Raw genomic sequence first — 20,133 nt, 5'->3', positions numbered from 1 at the left:
AAAAGAAGCATAAAACCAGTAATCAATGAAATGAAAAACAAAGGTATAATCTATAAAATCAAGAAAGCCAAAAACTGGGGCACCTGGGTGACTCAGTAGGTTGAGCGTCCAACTTGGGCTGAGGTCATGATCTCATGGTTTGTGAGTTCGGGCCCCAAGTCAGGCTCTAAGAGCCTGGAGCCTGCTTCAGATTGTCTCCCTCTCTCTCTGCCCCTCCCCTGCTTGGGCTATTTCTCTCTGTCTCTGTCTCTCTCTCTCTCTCAAAAATAAACATTAAAAATATTTTTTAATAAAAAAAGAGAAAGCCAAAAACTTGGTGCCATAAACCACTGGCAATCCTGATCAATAAAAAAGGAGGCCAAGTTATCAATATTGAAAATATAATAGTAGCAGATTATTATAATAGCATAACATATTTATAATAGCTATTATATTATTATATATGATATATGATATATTAGCTAGTTTATATGTATTATATATTTTAGATATAGCTATATATATTATACATTGTTATCTTAGCTGTTATGTAATATATAAAATAGCAAATATATATATACATATAATAGCATAAAAACATGACATTCCTGGAAAACCTTTTTAAAAATTTTTTATTTTAGAAAGAGAGAAAGTGTGAACTGGAGGGGGGCGAGGAGAGAATCTTAAGCAGACTCAATCCCATGACCCTGGGATCATGACCTGAGCTGAAATCAAGAGTTGGATGCTCAACCGACTAATCCACCCAGGTGGCCCTGGAAATAAACCTAGGGGAAGGTATATAGGCCTCTGCATCGAAAATTGCAGAAAACACTGAGGTCAGTTAAAGAGGCCTCACATAAATGCAAGGATATACTATATTGACAGATTAGAAGATTCAGTGATGTAAAATTATTTATTCTTCTGAATGTATAGATTTGATGCAATTCCAGTCAAAATCCCATCAGCATGGTTTGGGCTTTTTGTTTGTTTAATTTTTGTTTGTTTGTTTGTTTGTTGTTGTTGTTTTATAAGTAGGCTTCACATCCAGGTCCAGCATGGAGCCCAACACCGGGCCTGTGCTCACAATCCTGAAATCAAGACCTGAGCTAAGAGTCAGTGCTTAACCAACTGAGTCACCAAGGAGCCTCTCCCATCAGCTTTTTAGGGTGAAAATGAACAATCTAATTCTAAAATATACATGGAAACTAAAAGAGCCATGAACAGCCAAGTTAATCTTGAAGAACAAAGTTGAATGATTTATCATACCAGATTTTATGACTTATTAAAAATATATAGTACATAAGTAGTAGGGTATTGGTTCAAGAATAGACAAAATATATTAATGACACAGATTTGAGACCCAAGAAACTGATACCACAGAGAAGTAGAGAAAAAGACTGTTTTTTTTCAATAACGATTGCTGGATAAATTGCAGGTCCATATGGAAAAACATGAATCTTAACCTCATACCTCACAGCATCTCAAAAATCAATTTCAAGTTGACTGTAGATTTAAATATGAAGGGTAGAACAACAAAACTTCTAGAAGATAATATAGAATTTATTATATGGAGGTAGGCAAATATTCTTAAGGAAGACACTAGAAGCTCCAATAATAAAATAAAAAGTCAATCTACTTTGTAATAAAATAAAACTCATGTTCTTCAAAAGACACCATTAAGAAAGAAAACAGGGGTGCGTGGGTGGCTTAGTCGGTTAAGCGTCCGACTTTCGCTCAGGTCATGATCTCGCGGTTTGTGGGTTCGGGCCCCGCGTCAGGCTCTGTGCTGACTGCCAGCTCAGAGCCTGGAGCCTGTTTCGGTCTGTGACTCCCTCTCTCTCTGACCCTCCCCTGCTCACACTGTCTCTCTCTCTCTCTCTCTCCTAGAAATAAATAAAACAATAAAAAAATTAAAAAAAAAAAAGAAAGAAAACAAAGGTAAGTTACCCTTGTAAAAACTATCTGCAACGCACATTGTTAACAAAGCTATAGAATAAGAGAGACTCACGTAATTGATTTTTGAAAGACACAAAATTCAGGGGCACCTTGGTGGCTCAGTCGATTAAGAGTCTGACTCTGGATTTTGGCTCAGGTCATGATCTCACGGTTCATGAGTTCAAGTCCAGGCCAGGCTCTGCACTGGCAGTATGGAGCCTGCTTGGAATCCTCTCTCTCCCTCTCTCTCTCTGCCCCTCCCCTTCTCTCTCTCTCTCTCTCACTCTCTTTCTCTCTCTCAAAATAAATAATTAAACTGGGGGAAAAAAGGCACAGAATTCAGTAGGAAAATGAACTGTAGGGATAATCAATAAAATTTAAATGCTCAATCTCAAAATACAAACTTAAATCACAGTGAGAGACTAATATGTACCCACCAGAACAACTGAATAAAAACATTTCTTTTTTTTTTTTTTTTTAATTTTTTTTTTTTTAATGTTTTTATTTATTTCTAGGAGAGAGAGAGAGACAGTGTGAGCAGGGGAGGGTCAGAGAGAGAGGGAGTCACAGACTGAAACAGGCTCCAGGCTCCGAGCTGGCAGTCAGCACAGAGCCCGACGCGGGGCCCGAACCCACGAACCGCGAGATCATGACCTAAGCGAAAGTCAGACGCTTAACCGACTAAGCCACCCAGGCGCCCCTGAATAAAAACATTTCTTAAAGATGAGTAAGACCAAGTGTGGTAAGGATGTAGAGATATTGGAATTTCTGGTGGGAAGGTAATTTGGAGGGAAACTGCTTGGCGGTATTACTGAGTACCTGACAGAAATGCAGTCAAATATTTTTCAAAAGATAAATACAAAAATGTTCATAGCTGTACTACCCTTAGCAGCCCCAGGCGGGAAGCAGCCCAATCAGCCATCTCCACCAGAGCAGCTCAGTGTGGTGTCTTCACACAGGGAACAGCACACAGCAAGATGATTACTATACCCCAGAACACGGATGAATCTCACAAACATAATTTGAGTAAAAGGAGGTAGTTACAAAAGAGCACGCTCTGTATGATTCCATGAATGTGAAGTTCAAAAGCAGACAAATACCGTTTTTGAAAACAATAGGGTGATTTTTCTTCGGGGAGGAAGAAACCTAACTGTGAAAAGGGCGTGAGGGAGACTTCTGTGGGGCTGCTGGTGTCTATCTCCTGTAAGTGTGTGTTCATTTTGTGAAAATTCATTGAGCTGTACAGTTAAGATTTTGCATACTTTTTTCTATGGATGTCATACTTCAACAAAAAGCTTACTTTATTTATTTTTTTTAATTTTTTTAATGTTTTATTTATTTCTAGGAGAGAGAGAGAGAGACAGCGTGAGCAGGGGAGGGTCAGAGAGAGAGTCAGTCACAGACTCTGAAACAGGCTCCAGGCTCTGAGCTGGCAGTCAGCACAGAGCCCAGCTTGGGGCTTGAACCCAAGAACTGCGAGATCATGACCCAAGCGAAAGTCGGACGCTTAACCGACTAAGCCACCCAAGCGCCCCAACAAAAAGCTTACTTTAAAAAGAAGCCATTTTGGGGCACCTGGGTGGCTCCCTTGGTTAAGCATCTGCCTCTTGACTCCGGTTCATGAGTTCAAATTCTGCATAGAATCCCCACTTAAGATTCTGTCTTCCTCTCTCTCTCTCTCTCTCAAAATGAAATAAAAATAAACTTTAAAGGGGCGCCTGGGTGGCTTAGTCGGTTAAGCGTCCGACTTTCGCTTAGGTCATGATCTCTCGGTTCGTGGGTTCGAGCCCCGCGTCGAGCTCTGTGCTGACTGCCAGCTCAGAGCCTGGAGCCTGTTTCAGAGTCTGTGACTCCCTCTCTCTCTGACCCTCCCCTGCTCACGCTGTCTCTCTCTCTCTCTCTCTCTCTCCTAGAAATAAATAAAACATTTTAAAAAAATAAAAAATAAACTTAAAAAAAAATTAAAATGTTGAGCCCCCTTGTTGGCTCCGTCAGTTAAGCATCTGACTTTGGGTCAGGTCATGATTTTGTAGTCTGTGAGTTCGAGTCCCACGTCAAGCTCTGTGCTGACAGCACAGAGCCTGGATTCTGTGTCTCCCTCTCTCTCTGCCTCTCCCCTGCTTGTGCTCTGTTTTGCTCTCTCTCTCAAAACATAAATAAGCCATTTTTTTAAAAAACCATTTACAATAGCAAGGGGAAAAAAACTCTACAAGGTATACCTGGGAATTAATTTGCATACTTGTGTAAGTCCTGTATGCAAAAAACTTTAGACTTTTTGGAACAATATTACATATCACCTGAATAAATAGACATTTGGCTCAAGTTTGTAAACAGAGGACTCAGTATTGCCTATATTAATCCTCTCCAAATTAATCTATAGATTCAATGCAATTCCTTTCATAATCCCCATAGGATCTTTTCACGGACATTGACAAAATGATTCCAAAGCTTACATTTTAAAAATGCAAGATAAAACAAGACACTTTTCAAGGAGAACAGGGTATGGGTAGTAGTCTCACCAGATAACAGGATTTATTGTAAAGCTGTAGTAATAAATAATGTGATATTGGCAAAGAGAGCGAGAAACCTCGACATTACAACAGTATGGAGACTCTCAAACTAATGTAATTATACATTACAAAAGGCCAAATTTTACTGTATATAAATTATATCTCAATAAAAGTGCAAAATGACTTATATGTTTGGATCTACTTCTAGACTCTCCTGTTCCATTGATCTATTTGTGATTTCTAATGTGAGTACTACCCTGTCTTGAATTCACAGGTTTTTTTTTTTAATGTTTATCCATTTTTGAGAGGGAGAGAAGGAGACAGAGCAAGGGTGGGGGAGGGGCAGAGAGAGAGGAAGACACAGAATCCCATGCAGGCTCCAGGCTCTTAGCTGTTAGCACAGAGCCCAACACAGGGTTCAAACCCATGAACCACAAGATCATGAGCTGAGCTGAAGTCTGGCACTTAACCAACAGAGCCACCCAGGCGCCCCTTGAATTTGTAGTTTTATATTGAGTCTCAAAGTCAGGAAGTCTAATTCCAGGAAGTTTATTTGTAATATTGCTTTGGATATTTTAGATTTTTTATATTTCTGCATAAATTTTAGAATTAGTTGATCATTTTATCAATTTTTTCCTTTTATTTTCTTGTCATTTATTTGATGAGAACACTTAAGGTCTACACTCTTAGCAAACTTTAGTTATATAATAGTTTATCAATTTCTAAGGAGAAAAAACCCTGGTGGGATTATGATTGGAGCTGTGTTAAATCTTTAGATCAGTTGAAGGGTTAGAGATCTTAATTGTGAGTCTTCTAGCCCATGAGCTTGGAACTTGTTTATATCTGTGAACTCTTTCATTTCTTTCATTTCATTTCGTTTTGTAGTTTTCAGTTAGAGGCCTTAGATTTTTTTTTTTTTGTCTAATTTATTCTCACATATTTTGTGCTTTCTGACATTATTATAAGTGGGATTTAAATTTTTCATTTTGCGATTGTTTGCTGCCAGTATAAAACACATTGATTTTTGTATTTCAACCTTGGATCCTGTGAACTTGTTAAATCCACTTATTAGTTCTAGCTGCTTTGCAAATTAGTTGACATTTTCCACATAAACCATGCTGTCATCTGCAAGTAGAAAGATTTTTGAGCCATCACCTCTGCTCTTTGTACTTTTGTTTCTTCTTCTCCTTTTGCCTTATTACTACTGTCTAGGACCTCTTATACAATGTTGAATATAAATGATGAGAGGGGGTGGGGGGGAATCCTTGCCTGGTTCCCAGACTAAGGGTTAGGGATTTTCATATGTCTTCCATAGGAATGTAAACTAGTATAATCACTTAGAAGTTTATTTATATTATCTTGTAAATAGAACATTTGCATATCTATGACCCAGCAACTGCAGCCCTAAGTATTCAGGCTATAGAAACTCTTACCCATTACCTCATTCTTACCCTTAGGAATGCTCAGAATAGAAAAGAAAAAAGAAAAAAAAAACCTCAAGTAAAGAAAATGGGTAAATAAATTCATATAGTAGAATATGACACTGCTCTGAAAAACTGATGAACTACAGCGACCCTCAACAACATGGATAAATCTTAAAATGATATTGAGTCAAACATGCAAGGCCACATACAGTATCATGTGATTTTCGTAAAACTCAAAACAAAGCTGGTCTAAATAATATATTGTATAAGCGTATACATAGATGTGATAAAAATACTTTTTAATATTTTTTAAGTTTATTTATTTTGACAGAGAGAGTGAGGAAGGGGCAGCGAGAGGGAGAAAGAGAGAATCCTAAGCAGGCTCCACACTGTCAGGGCAGAGCCCTATGCGGGGCTCAAACTCAAGAACCACAAGATCATGACCTGAGCTGAAGTCAGAGGCTTAACTGACTGAGCACCCAAATATTTAATGTGATAAAATATTAAAAATAAAAAACAAAGGAAGGATAGGCACAAAAGCCAGGACTGTGATTACATCTTGGGAAGAGGCAAAGAGATGGAGTTTTGGAGTACAGAGGTAGGTGCAGATTTTTTGTAATGTCCCAGCTCCTGGGCTGGGACGCAAATTTATCAAGTTGAATACACTAGTTTTTAGCTTTGAAATGTACATAGGCTCTTTTGTTTGCTTTCAGAATATTTTTAAAGATTAAAGAATTAAAAATATCAACATAATGCTTAGCATACACACTATTGTTGTTTTCCACTTATAATGTCCTGGAGATAATTCCCTATCAGTACATACAGATTTACGTGGTTCTTCCTAATGGCTACATAGCCTTTCACAGTCTGAATGCACCATCAGTTTATTTAATTAGTCCTCCATTATAATGAACATTAGGGTTGTTTCTAGTCTGTAAACAGTGTTGCAATTAATACTATTACATATACATCCTTATACAGTATATCTATACGGTCAAATTTCTATAACCAGAATTACTATGGTAAGAAGTGTGTTACGACTCTGAATAGATGCCTTAAACTACTTGTTCAACTTCAGGTAGGTGTTTAAGGCAATGGTGCAAAATGCAAATGGGGAAGTCCCACAGACTGCTTTTGCACATGCAAGGTATTTGGAACAGAAGAGGTGTGGAACTGGGGTGAGGGTGACTATGTATTCACCACTTGAGAAAAACATTTGTGACCTAAGGCCTCCAGGCCTGTTGGACAGCAGTTCCACCCAGATCCCTAGACTAAGCCCAACTCTTGCCTACTCTCTGAGAATACACCAGGAGAGAACTAGAAGGGAGAGAAGGAAGGGACAAGTGTCCTGACCTTGGATGCCTCTATTGCTGGGCTGGCCCCTAAGGCATCTGGGCTAGGCTTTCTCACAGTGCCAGCTGGCTACAGGTGCCCAGTCCCAGAAGAACACAAAGGTGACCCTGAAAATAACTTCCTGAGAGAGACAAATACTAGCTGGATTCTCTGTTGTCCCCTCAGGGTCCTCCCCCTCTCCCCAGGACAACATTGGAATGAGGCAGTCAGTCTGGGTGCACAAATTATGTCCGTGCTAAAAAAAAACTTCCTAATCCAGATAAAGAATATTTTAATGCAGTGTTTTTAAAATTTGAAATCAATGCAAAAAATCCACGGTGAGCACAATACCAAAATTTTAAATATTGAAGACCAGATCCAGTCCTGCACTTTACCACCTTGCTTCTCTCGCCTCACTAGTCCTAGTTCCAATAATACTTTATTTACAAAAACATGATTTAAAAAAGTCTTTATTATGTATTATTATTGTGATAAAATATACACCATGTAAAATTTACCATTTGAATAATTTCTAAGTGTAGTGGCATTAAGTAGTATATTCACGTTGTTGTGTAACATTTTTAAAATATTATATATTGTGATTACTGACTTTGGGGGCGCCCTAGTCCAGAGCCTCACTCGCCTTACTCTAGTTCTCGCCCTGCCTCTCCCACTCCTCGCCCCCTCCAGGAGCCTGAGAATCGAAAACTGCAAATTTCTCCCAAAAGGCAGCCGCAGAAGAGTTATGCCAGTAGCAGCCACACCACAGAGGATGTCCGTCCACGCAGCCACCCGAGACAGGAAGAGCTGCTCCGCCTGCATCTGCCCATCCCCTTCGCTTTCTTGCGACGAGACACACCTGGCGGGCGCGCCCTCTACCTGCCCAGGGCCACCTGGCTGTGGGCCCGCAGCGGGTGGCCAGACCCGCACCGGCTGCCTGGGCTGCCTGCCGGCCAATGGGGAAGAAGGCGCCTCCGGGCTCGAGCCGCGTCCGGCGGAGCGGCCAATGGGAGCGCGGCATGCAAATGAGCAGGTGCGGTGGCGGCCGGCCCGTCAAGGCGGCCGCGGCTCCGGGGATGTTAGAAGCTGTCTGGGCGGCCGCGGAGCAGAAGTCCGGGCTTCCAGCTGCGAGCTCCGCTCTCCCGCCATGATCCCCGCTCCGCCCCCCGCCGCCTCCTTCTCACCCGCCGAGGTCCAGCGGCGCCTGGCGGCCGGCGACTGCTGGGTCCGCTGCGGGGCCCGCCTCTACGACCTCACTGGCTTCGTGCGGCACCACCCGGGGGGCGAGCAGCTGCTGCGGGCGCGGGCTGGCGAGGATGTTAGCGCCGACCTGGACGGGCCGCCGCACCGGCACTCGGCCAACGCGCGCCGCTGGCTCGAGCAGTACTACGTGGGCGAGCTGCAAGGAGACCCTCAGGTACAGAGCCACCCGGGGTCACGCCCCTCTACTCCCCTTGCCCCCTCCCCCACTCTCCAGGTTCACCTGCCCTCTAGGAGGACCCAAGGTGACAGCCTCCGCCCTCACCTTCGCTTCCCCCTTCCCTCCAGGTAACAGGTCACGACCGGCCCCCCTCCCTAGGACTCGCCCTTGCTCTCCAGCCATTTCCCCTGACCGGCTTCTATCTGCTACTTCAGCACCTCCCAAGTTGCTCCCTCTTTCCTACTTGTTCCTTCTGCAGCCTCTGCCATCTGACAATTTGGATCACCTTTTACCAGCCCCTCGCACTCTCAATCTTTCCTTCATTCCCTATTCCCTTCTCAGCCTCTCCCTCTTTGCATTTATTCTTCATTTCTGTTGAATACTAGCTTCAACCTCACCTGTCGTCCCCTCCCCACCTCACCCTGCTCCTGCTTCCAAAAGTTACAAATCAGTTCCCCTTCTCAGCCAGTTTGGATTTCCTGGTGCTGCCCTATTCTGCACTAGGGCTTCCTTGGGTAGCTAGAGGTTAGGGCAGTGTCTTGGGTGGACCATGTCCTTCCATCCCTCAGGATTTCTTGTCTTGCATGGGTGTCCAAAAGATCGAAATGACAGGAGAGAGCTAGTTTTTTAGAGGTGAGGGGATTAGCACTGTGAACTGCAGGCTGCAGTACCGACAGCCTGGTTATGGTAGTTAAGCCTCCAACTGATCCTGGGGTAGATTTGTTATCCCTATTTTACGATGTGGAAACTGAGGCTCAAGGAGGCTCAGTAATTGGCCCAAGGTCAAAGAGCTAGTTAGTGCAAAAGCCAAATGTACCTGGCTCCAAAACTGATGCTATCTCCAGCCCAAGGAACTGTGGGTATGGGGGATGGCCCCTATCCACAGGGCTCCAGGTGGGCAGAGCCAGCGGCCATCTGACTCCTTGGACCCTCCGCAGGCTCAGCTGTAGGACTGTGACAGTGGAGCCATCGTGCTTGGGCATTAAGCCGATAGCTGCTCCCTGCTTCTAGCTCTTGCTTTCAGGGTGGTCCCAGCAAGTGCTTTTAGATCTTTGGATAAAAGGACTTGTCTCTCACTGTTCCTGGTGGCTCTGCACTGGGCCATCTCATTTAATACTTTAATCACTTAATCACTCACTCACTTGGTCCCTTAATGGTTATCATCATTGACCTAGGCACTGGGGACGTACCAACCGTCAGAACCAATACAGTCTTCATAGAGCAAACAGGCTAACGAGGGAACATTCTAATTGCATAGTAATTCTTTAATTACCTAGTGCTATCAGAATATGGATTTGGAGGTGAGAAGTTGAAGAAGAGCTTTCTTGAGAAAGTAACATTTGCCCTGAGAGCTAACCATAGATACGGTATTAGCCTGGTTAAGTGTTGTGGGAAGAACATTCCAAATAGAGGGAACGGCATGTGTGAAGAAGGCTCTGAAGGGTAAGGGCTCAGCACAGTGAAGGGACAGAAATAAAACCAACGTGGCCAGAGGCTGGTGGGCAAGGAGAGAGAAGGAGGAGGCCAGAGATCAGCCAGGGCTACATCACGCAGGGCCTCCTAGGCTGTGGGCAGGATCTGGGACTTGATTCTAAGAATGACAGGAAGCCAGAGAAGGGATTCAGGAAAGGGTGCGGCATGGTCAGATTTGCATCTTTGGAAGATCACCCTGGCTGCAGTGCCCAAAAAGAATGCAGGGAGCTGAAGTGGGTGTGAGGAGGCCAGGCAGGAGGCTACTGCACAGCCTGGGCACGAGGGCAAGGTGACTTGCATGATGGTGGCTGTGACCAAGGGGAGACGGGGGTTGGATCTGAGAGATTTCATAGGTAAAATGCCGGGGCTCTGCATTCTGCAATGGGAGCCCCACTGAATCTTAGAAATTGGTGTTTGATGTCAGGTCATGCTGAAGGGGCAGAGGTTTAGCCATAGATAGAACTAAAGCTGAGTGCAGGAAATGAGAGGTTGGGACCAGAATACTAGAGATTTCCAGTCCTGTGATAGCTAATGGGAGCCATCCTGCATCCTAACTGTGTCCTATAAACAGGAGCCTTAGGCATGGCTTCTCTTGCCAGTCCCCTAGTGAGTATCACCGGCCAGCTGCCCTAGATGGCTCCGCCTCCAGCTCTGCTGCCCACCGACATGGGTTTGCTTTTGCTTTGCTTTGCCCTACCTGACCCTCAGGGAGGACTCAGAGAAGACGGAAACCAAATTTGCTTCCTAGGCCTGCGCTCCCCTGTTACCCCAAGGGTCCCAATGTGGCCATCTCACAGGCATCCTTATATCTGAGCCCCAATCTGAGGATGTGGGAAAAACCCTAAAAACTAACAACACACTTACAAACCCATGGCTCCGTTTCTGTAGTGTAGTGGTTATCGCATCGCATTCACCTCACAAACCATGGCTCAAACTTGACCAGGAGCCATACTTACTCAATACTGCAGTGGCCTGTGGGTTTCTGTCTATAGATTTCTATCCTGGAAACTAGTATAATGTTGTCTTTAAACCGAGGGAGAAAGGTAGTCAGGAGAGAAATCTGGATTGAACTTGTACCTGTACGGAGAGAAGCCCTCTTCTTAAGGCCTCAATGGAGACATTTCTATTCTTTTTTCTGGCTAAGCCCGTCAAGCACCCTCTATATTACTTTCTTCACCTTCCTTCTCTCCTCCTGCTCTACCAGGGATGCTGACATCTGTTGAGCTCGGAGCCTAGCTCCTGTAATGTGAGGACCAGGAGGGCGGTGGGAAAGGAGAATGTCATGTCCCAGCTGTTTGGAGTTCATTTCTGAACGGTGCCCCTTGGAGGGGTCCTTGGAGGGGAGCGTCCTGGAGCGCTGCTGTGAAATCCCCAGGGAGAAGTCCTGGTCCCTCTACTTTCCCCTCTTCCCCAATTTGCCACACACCCGTATGTACTCTTATACACACATTCACACAAAGGCGCACACACACACACACGCGTGCGCACACACACATATACACACAAAACAAGTCAAACTTGTTTGAGCCAACGTACTATGGAGACAAAGTCTGCCGTGGCTGTGGTCTTGGACTTGAGGAAGCTGAGCTGCCTGCCTTGAGCAAGTGAGAGAGCTATGGCTGAGCAGAGGAGTCAGGCCGTCTTCTCATCCTGGGCCCCGGGGGAGCCTCACTCCAAGCTCAGGTGAGAGCAGCGTTCTTCCAACTCATGTGGTTAGTGGGACATGAGGTCCCTTTACTGAGCTGCAACCAGCACTTAAAAGGAATAAGTAGGAAAGGAAGGAACTGTGAGTTCAAATCTCCTCCCAAGATCATAGATACTGTGTTTCCCAGACTTGTGCCATCCATGAATCACTGTCAAGTTTTTTTCTGAATTGGTATACCACTCGAACTATTATACATAATATTTATCTTTAAGTATACTCACTTTTTAATCTTGCCACTGACTCATCCTAGGCAATAATATCAGTGAAAACACAAGGTTTGCTTGCAATTTAAAATAGAGAGCTATTAAGATAGGAAATGCTCACCTCTGTATTCCCTAAAATCATCTTGGGTACTCTCAGTGGAGTAAATATCATACTTTGGAAAACATCCAAAGCAGAGCTTCTTTTGGTTTTAATTAATTTATTTATTTTGAGAGAGAGAGAACAGGGGAAGGGCAGAGAGAGAGGGAAAGAGAATCTTACACAGGCTTCATGCTGTCAATGCAGAGCCCAACTCAGGACTCGATTTCACGAACCATGAAATCATGACCTGAGCCAAAATCAAGTCAGATGCTTAACAGACTGAGCCACCCAGGCTCCCCCAAAACAGAGCTTCTTAAACCTGGGGTTCTGTGGATCATTTTCTGGGCCTGGTGAAAGAGATGAATTCGTATGTAAAATATACATGGCTGTGCATGTTTTTAGTGGGAGAGCCACAGCTTTTATAGTAGTCCAACCAGGATCCTCCCCTCCCTCTGAGTCTGCCGTCACAAGGCTAATAACTGGGAAAGGGTGGCTCGAACCTTCCCATCTCACACTCACAGACCCCTAGAGGTCCTCCTGCAGGCAAACATCTGACCGTGCCTCTGGATAAAAAAACTGTCCAGAGAAGACCCTGGAGGAAGGCAAGCCACAACTCCCCAGCCACTGCTGTAGAGTAACACTGACCTCAAATATCTCTGGGTGCTGTGTACTAATCCCACAGGGTGCATCCATCTCTGAGTGGCTGACAACTCCTCGGATTCTGCCATGCGTGCTCCAGCCGGCCTTTGGGGGTGGACCATTCAGAGCTCCAGGGCCTGAGTAACTCAGCGGGTAGGATATCTCAGTGCAGGAGGACTTTGAGTTCCCACCCCGTCGCTGAAACTGACCTTGCCGAGGTCATTAAGACCTTCGCCTCACTAAACGCGGTCACCAGTTTGCACTTTGCCTCACCTGGCCTGGCAGCCACTTTTGATGCGGTCACCACTTTCCTTCCTTGATCCACTTTCTTCACTTGGCTTCCTGATACCACACCCTTTAGTTCTCCACTAAACTATCGTATTCTATGGCTTCTGTAACAAGTTGCCATAAACTCAGTGACTTAAAGCAACATAAATGTATTATGTCACAGTTCTTGAGTTCAGAAGTCAAAAATGAGTCAGCAGGGCAGCAGGGCAGACTTCCTTCTGAAGGTTCTAGGGAAGAATCCTTTTTTTTTTTTTTTTTTTTTTTTTTACCTTTGCCAGGGTTTAGAAGCTGCCCGTATTCCTTGGCTCAAGGCCCCCCACCAGCAACTGCATTGCTCCAACCTCGGCTGTCTTGTCTCTTCTTCTGACTCTCCTGCCTCCGTATTTCACTTCTAAGGACGCTTGTGATCATCCAGGATAACCTCCCCATCTCAAGGCCCTAAATTTAATCACATCTGCAAAGTCCCTTTTGCCATGTAAGGTAACATAGTCACAGGTTCCAGGTACTGGGACACAGACTGGGGTCCTCACCACCTGAACCCCCTGTTCTCAGCCTCCATTGCTTGTTTCTCTTGCTCCTGATTTAACAGAAACGTTCGCAAAGTTTAAATGGAATCATACAACGTGTACTCTGCTAGATGGCTTCTTCTACTCAACACTAGGTCTTGGGAGATTATCTGTGTTTTCCTTACTCTTAACAACAACGGTCTCCACTCAGTCCTAGAGAATCCATGGGCTGTAGAAGGGGGGGAATGGGAAATAACTGGAGGGACAGAGTGGATGGCTTGCACAGACCAAGCACTGATCCTCATGAACGTCCTCATCTTCCTTCCAGGATGTCTCCCCGCTACTCCCCTACTTTGGCCAGAGCCCTGCTATGCTCATTCTTACAGCAATCTCCCAGGGAGGTCTTTTCCTGCCAGTACTTCCTGCAACCCACTGCCTGGGACCTTTTCTAAAGAGAACGTTGTCATGTTACAGCAATATTCCTGAGCCTTCATGGGCTCCCCATGGCCACACCCTTTCAGTCCAGTTCCAATGCTGCTGCTTCCACACTTGGCCTGACCTGTGTTACAACGTTCATAATGTTCTTCCTTGTTTACTGTATTTTCACTATGTGTCTTATCTCCTCGACTAAACTATATACCCCTCCCCCAAGATTGGAATCATCTGATTCATCTGGGTTTCTCTAGGACACAGTAGCACACTGATGAATGCCAACAGGAACTAGTAAATGTTTGAAGAAATGAATGACTGAGCTGCTTGGAAAACTGAGGTGTGTGCATAATTGAAAAGGAAATGGGGGGCAGTGCCTGGGTGGCTCAGTCGGTTGAGTGACTCTTGATTTTGGCTCAGGTCATTCATGATTGCATGGTTCATGGGATTGAGCCCCACGTTGGGCTCCATGCTGACAGTGTGGAGCCTGCTTGGGATTCTCTCTCTGCTCCTCCCCACTTGTGCTCACTCACGCACTCTCTCTGTCTCTCTCAAAAAAAAAAAAAAAAAAAAAAAAGAAAATGAAAGGAAAGTGGTAATATTAGCATACACAAGATACTTCAAGAATTACAAAGTTAAGCCTCTTTCCACTTCCTCTTTGTTGGCTAAAAGAGTTGGGAGTTTGATGGGAAGGATGGAGGGCTATCAAGTGAATCACTCATTTCTGCCTTTGCCCTCAGTTATTCTCAGTCAGACAGAGTTGACAAAATGTCTTCCATACCAAGCTACTGCTGTTCACCCATGCCCATGAGTCCCCCTACAAGACATGAAGTGAACTATAGAAAATGCCAGTCAAGGGGCACCTGGGTGGCTCAGGTGGTTAAGCATCTGACTCTTGATTTCAGCTCAGGTCATGATCTTATGGTTTGTGAATTCGTGCCCAACGTCGGGCTCTGTGCTGACAGTGCAGAGCCTGTTTGGGATTCTCTCTCTTTCCCTCTCTCTCTGCCTCTCCCCTGCTCATGCACGCTCTCTCTCTCTCTCTCAAAATAAATAAATAAACTTTAAAAAAAGAAAAGATAAGAAAATGCCAGTTAAGAGCCTTCTTTTTTTTTTTCTTAATGTTTTATTTATTTCTAGGAGAGAGAGACAGCGTGAGCAGGGGAGGGTCAGAGAGAGATGGAGTCACAGACTGAAACAGGCTCCAGGCTCTGAGCTGGCAGTCAGTACAGAGCCCGACGCGGGGCTCGAACCCACAAACCGCGAGATCATGACCTAAGCAAAAGTTGGAAAGTCGGATGCTTAACCGACTAAGCCACCCAGGCGCCCCAGTTAAGAGCCTTCTTTGCTGTCAAGGCTGCGAGCGGCTCCATGTGGCTGTAATGACCTGAATGACGTGCTCAGGCAGGACCCAGGTGGCCTGAATTTCCAGTTGTATTTACTCTTTCCTGTGTCTTGTCATGCAAATTTCTCTCAAGTGTATATCTCAGAACAGTGATTTCCAATCTTCTCTAATTGCCACTCATCTAGGACGATATATCTAAACTTCAGACTTAGAATTTTTTGTTGTGAAGCATAATTCTCCAAATACTTTGTTTTCTTGCCTAGATCGTATATTGCAAAGCATTTAAATAGCGGTACCAAATAAGCAAATTTGGGAGGATTTAATGTACATGACCTGCAATTCATATAGATAGGTTGTAAAGTCCTGTCATAGGAAAACTAGCAGCCAGAAACTCCATTGATAAAGAACATGTGACTACACACATAGACTAAACCATGTGATCTGCAACAAGTTTGACTGTTAATTACCTACATGGAGTAGTCTCAATTTCTCCTTTAAAGGGAATAGAATTTAAAAGGAGTAGAGTTCTAGTTCTCTACACTTTTCTGTGCCTAGTAGAACCTTCTCCACATTGCTTAGCATTCCACGGTGCTCAGATTTCCTGCTGGAAAATGGAATCAGGGATTTTAGGGATCTCTAATAATGGCTAGTTTTAGTTTTACAAGTTCCAGATGTTATGAGTCCATAATAACCCACTTAGTTGCTGAGACCTAGTCCTTAGTCTTATGTAATAATGAAAGGCTATGAAACGGGCATCATTTATCCACAAGGATAAAAAATAGACCTAGATCTTTAAGTCAATTCAAGGCCCCCACTGTGAGACCAGCTGCCATGGAGGAATATGAAGGAGCATCTATACGGGGCTGAATCAAGACTCTGTGATCCTGTATGCCATCCCCCTAAGGCCAGGGAAAGGTCAATCTACCCTGGTTGAGTGGTTGGTTTCTCTTATCCCAGCAAGATCCATTGGTCAGTCAAGTGTAATGGCTTTTGCAGGTTGGAAAACATGGTGCCATAAAAAATTCAGTTGTTCCTCAGACCTACATGGGAAAGTCCTTGACTCCTAGGAAAGAAGGTCATTGAAAATGCATCTAGTTTTAAAAAAAAATTTTTTTTAATGTTTATTTTTGAGAGAGAGACAGAGTACAAGAAGGGGAGGGGCAGAGAGAAAGGGAGACAGAATTTGAAGCAGGCTCCAGGCTCTGAGCTGTCAGCGCAGAGCCCAATATAGAACTCGAACCCATGAGCTGTGAGATTATGACCTGATCCGAAGTCAGATGCTTAACCAACTGAGCCACCCAGGTGCCCAAAAATGAATCTACTTTAAATGAAGACTAAACTTTCATAGGAAATGGGACAAGGATTTGGGAGAGGGGAAGTGATTATCTTTTAAAATGAAACAGAAGGGATGCCTGGCTGGCTCAGTCAGTAGAGCATGCAGCTCTTGATCTTGGGGTCGTGAGTTTGAGCCCCATGTTGAGCATAGAGATTACTTTTTTAAAAAGGAACAATTTAAGAACAATTAAAACATTAAAATAAAACTTAAAATTGTTTTAGTTTATTTTAACCTGATGGCAAAATTAAAACTGCAATTGTGTGTAGGTCCTTAAATTGAGCAAAAAACGAATCAAGTGGTGTGGGTTTTGTGCATATGTGTGGTTTTTCTGACAAAACTGTATGAAAGTGACAGTGGGACATGCCAAACCTCACATTGGCCATTCACAGCATGACCATAAAGAGAATCGTTTTAGCAAGAGTATTTAGGTGCCAAGGATCTCTCTTGATCCTTTAATAAACAGGTCATTCATTCATTCTCTTTGGAAGAGCCTCATCCTTTGTTGTTTACCTGTGTTTCAGTGTTAAACAGCCCAAATTTGCCAGATCCTTATTTTGCAATAGAATTGTGAGTAAAACAGTTTTTTTCAATTTCACTGACTATATTAAATTTTTTGTATTTTGGTGTTGATTTTCAATTTCACTTTGCAGTGAGCTTGCATTTTGTTACACTATGTTGTCAGATGATAGCAACCCCAACATCACTTTGCCTAGGTAGACTGTGGGGATTTGGGGGAGGTGATAGTCAATCTTAGAGCAGGAATCAAATTCATACATGGTCAGTTGACTTGTGAATAGTTGTATATTAAGGGGATTTTTGCCATTCTTTGCAATTTGAATGTTCAGGGACTCAGATAAAGAACACTTGGAAAATAATGATCCCTCTAGGACTAATAATAACACATCCAAATTTGTATAGCGATTTACATTTTTCTAGGTATTTCTCATAGATTTCTAGTTGAACGCTTAAGGTAGGTGGGGCAGATGTCCATTCTCCCATTTCATAGATGAGAAACCTATAGTTCTGAGAGACTGGGCAATGTGACTGATGTCCAGGTGCCCCATATTTCCACTGCACACCCATTAGGGACACATCTTAGGCATGAGATTAAACAAAGGGGGATCTTTTTCTTATTGATTTATAATCACTTCTTACATATAAAGGATATTAGCCCATTTTCCATCACATATGTTACTATTTTTCCTTCAATTATTTGTTTTCTGACTTGTCTAATTTTTTTTCTCTATTTAAGCCTTTAAAATTTCCACACCATAAAACATATTGTTTTATCATTCTTAGAAAGGACACCTTTACTTTACAATTTTATACATAAAAATATTTTAGTATCTTGCTAATAATGTTATGCTTAACATTTTTGCTATTGTTTATATTTGCCTAAGTTTATTATCTACCTGAAATTTTTTTGATATCAGGAAAAAATAGAGATTATTTTAGGTTTATATTTTTCCAAATGACCAACTCGTTATCCACTAGATTTATGGAATAATTCTTTTTCTCACTCGTTGGAAAAATACCTTTATCACGCATCAACCATCCACAGATACACTTTGGTCCATTTGGGGGCTTTATTCTGTTCCAGTGAAATCATTCATTTTTTGTTAGGTTTCAGCCATTAGGGGTTTTTTTCCCCTTGTTCTATTCCTCCAGGATTTTGCTCTCACCTGCTCCACCAGAAAAAGCAAAGGGCAGGACAGGCACTGAACATCATTTCTGGGCCATGTTGCTGGCCTTGGGGAAACAGTCTGCCTTTCACAGGCTGGGGCTGCCTGGCATGCCCTGGACCCTGAGGTTGTGTGGCCGGAGCTGCGAGGGAGCAGCTCAAGGAATCCCACGCAGGCAACAGGCCCCAGTCACCAATACTGGAAGGGAGGGGGGCATCCAAAGTGGGTGTCCAAGCGGTCATGGAATGGTAGCGATTTCAGTGGGGAATGCAGGGGCGGGGGAGACGGGTGGAGTGAAAGCAGCCTTGCCACTGGAGCTCTGCACAAGGATGCATCCTGTGTACCTTCCCTGCAGTGTGTCCACAGCCTGTGGCTGGAGGCTGAAAAAGCAGTGAAGCAGCCGTGTTTGCTAACGGAACCTGGCGTCTTTCTTGCAAAGTGCTATAAATCTCATACTTCTCGTCCCTCGGGCCAAGGAAACTAGATACTTACTCCCCGGCCTTCCCTCACCAAAATCAAATGAGAAGCTTATTAAAAATAGATTCCTGGGTCTTTCTGGACTGATGGAAATGTCCTGCACCTTGATTTGGACATTGGGTGCAAGGAGGCATGTCACTGTCAAAACACCCTCTTTCCAAATAAAGTCCCATTCACAGGTTCTGGGTGAACATGAATTTCATCTGGGGGGTGGGGGTAGGGGTCACCATTCCACCCAGTATAGATGTCATTAAACAACTCTACCACTCAAACAACCTAGATGGAAGTAAGCATGGTGTGCACTGGAGGTCTGTGTTCGATTTCAGGAGAATGACTCTAGTGGCCACGGAGATTCAAAGATTGAAGACTTGCATGAGAAGTTTGATGTTTTATTTGAATGAAAAAAAATGCATGTAAACTAAATCAAAGAATTACTTAGCATAATATAATATGTATTTATATGAGTATATATTATATATGTATTTTTTTTCCTCCTGGGAGCACCCCCAAATCTATAAAATTAGAATCTCTGGAGACAAGACTCCAGAAACCTATGTTTTTAACAAACACTGTGTGTGGCTCAGAAACACTGTAAAGTTTGCAGCCCATTGCCCTAGAAGGCTAAGAGCAGAGGGGAAATGGGAATGGAAAACTGGAAACATGAAAGCTTCTCAGTGAGCAGGTCTCTTGGGATTCCTAAAGCATCAGCATCCCCAAGCTCCCTGCGTGGGGCTAGGCACAGAGCAGTTGTGCAGACGGGCCCCACCTCGTCCACCCATCCAGAAAGAGGAGGAGCCTGGAGTGTGCAGCCCAAGACCTGTGCCCTGGCTGTGTGACACTGTGTGAGTCATTCAAACTCTCCCAGCCTCAGTTCCCAAATCCCTGTGTCCCTACAAGATTGGTGTGGCTGCAGTGAAATCACATGAGATCTGTAAGAACATTTGATTAAATCAAAACAGGATGATAATAAGCCCTTTTAGTCCCAGCTTCTGCCAAGAAAAGGTAGATTTCTGTTAGGCGGTGAGAGATGGATGTTTTCAGAACCTGAGTTGCTAAGTGCTCAGACCCTCTTGGGCAAAGCCACGCACCCCCCAGAGAAGCTGGAGAGTGGTGACATCCCGGTCTCCCAGTGCGGCCCCTCCCCCTCGCTAGGGCCTGTGGGGTCTGTTCCGACCTGCTGCCCTCAGTCCATCCTCACTTGGACAAGTGAACTGGACCAGGGACTGCAGTCAGGATGGGCAGTCTCCAAAGATGAGGCTGGCAAAAACCCCACGTGGCCCCAGGGGCATGCAGGGCTGCTTTCTTCTGCCTGCCATCTCTTCCCCTATTCGGGCACAAATAGTAGATTCT

The 20,133-nt window shown here is 44.0% G+C and overlaps 1 protein-coding gene across 1 annotated transcript in view; it reads left to right on the top strand.

Moving 5' to 3' along the window:
* Positions 1–8,288: 8,288 nt before the first annotated feature.
* Positions 8,289–20,133, top strand: part of FA2H (fatty acid 2-hydroxylase) — a 52,162-nt gene continuing 40,317 nt past the window's right edge. The window contains exon 1 of the mRNA XM_039256461.1: positions 8,289–8,597. Coding sequence (XP_039112392.1) covers positions 8,328–8,597 — 270 coding nt within the window. The 5' untranslated portion in view covers positions 8,289–8,327. The remainder of the gene's footprint in view (positions 8,598–20,133) is intronic.

The sequence above is a fragment of the Hyaena hyaena genome, unplaced genomic scaffold, assembly GCF_003009895.1.
Source record: "Hyaena hyaena isolate Hyena2069 unplaced genomic scaffold, ASM300989v1 scaffold_584, whole genome shotgun sequence".
In the NCBI taxonomy this organism is placed as follows: domain Eukaryota; kingdom Metazoa; phylum Chordata; class Mammalia; order Carnivora; family Hyaenidae; genus Hyaena; species Hyaena hyaena.
This window is presented reverse-complemented; position numbering and strand designations above follow the sequence as displayed.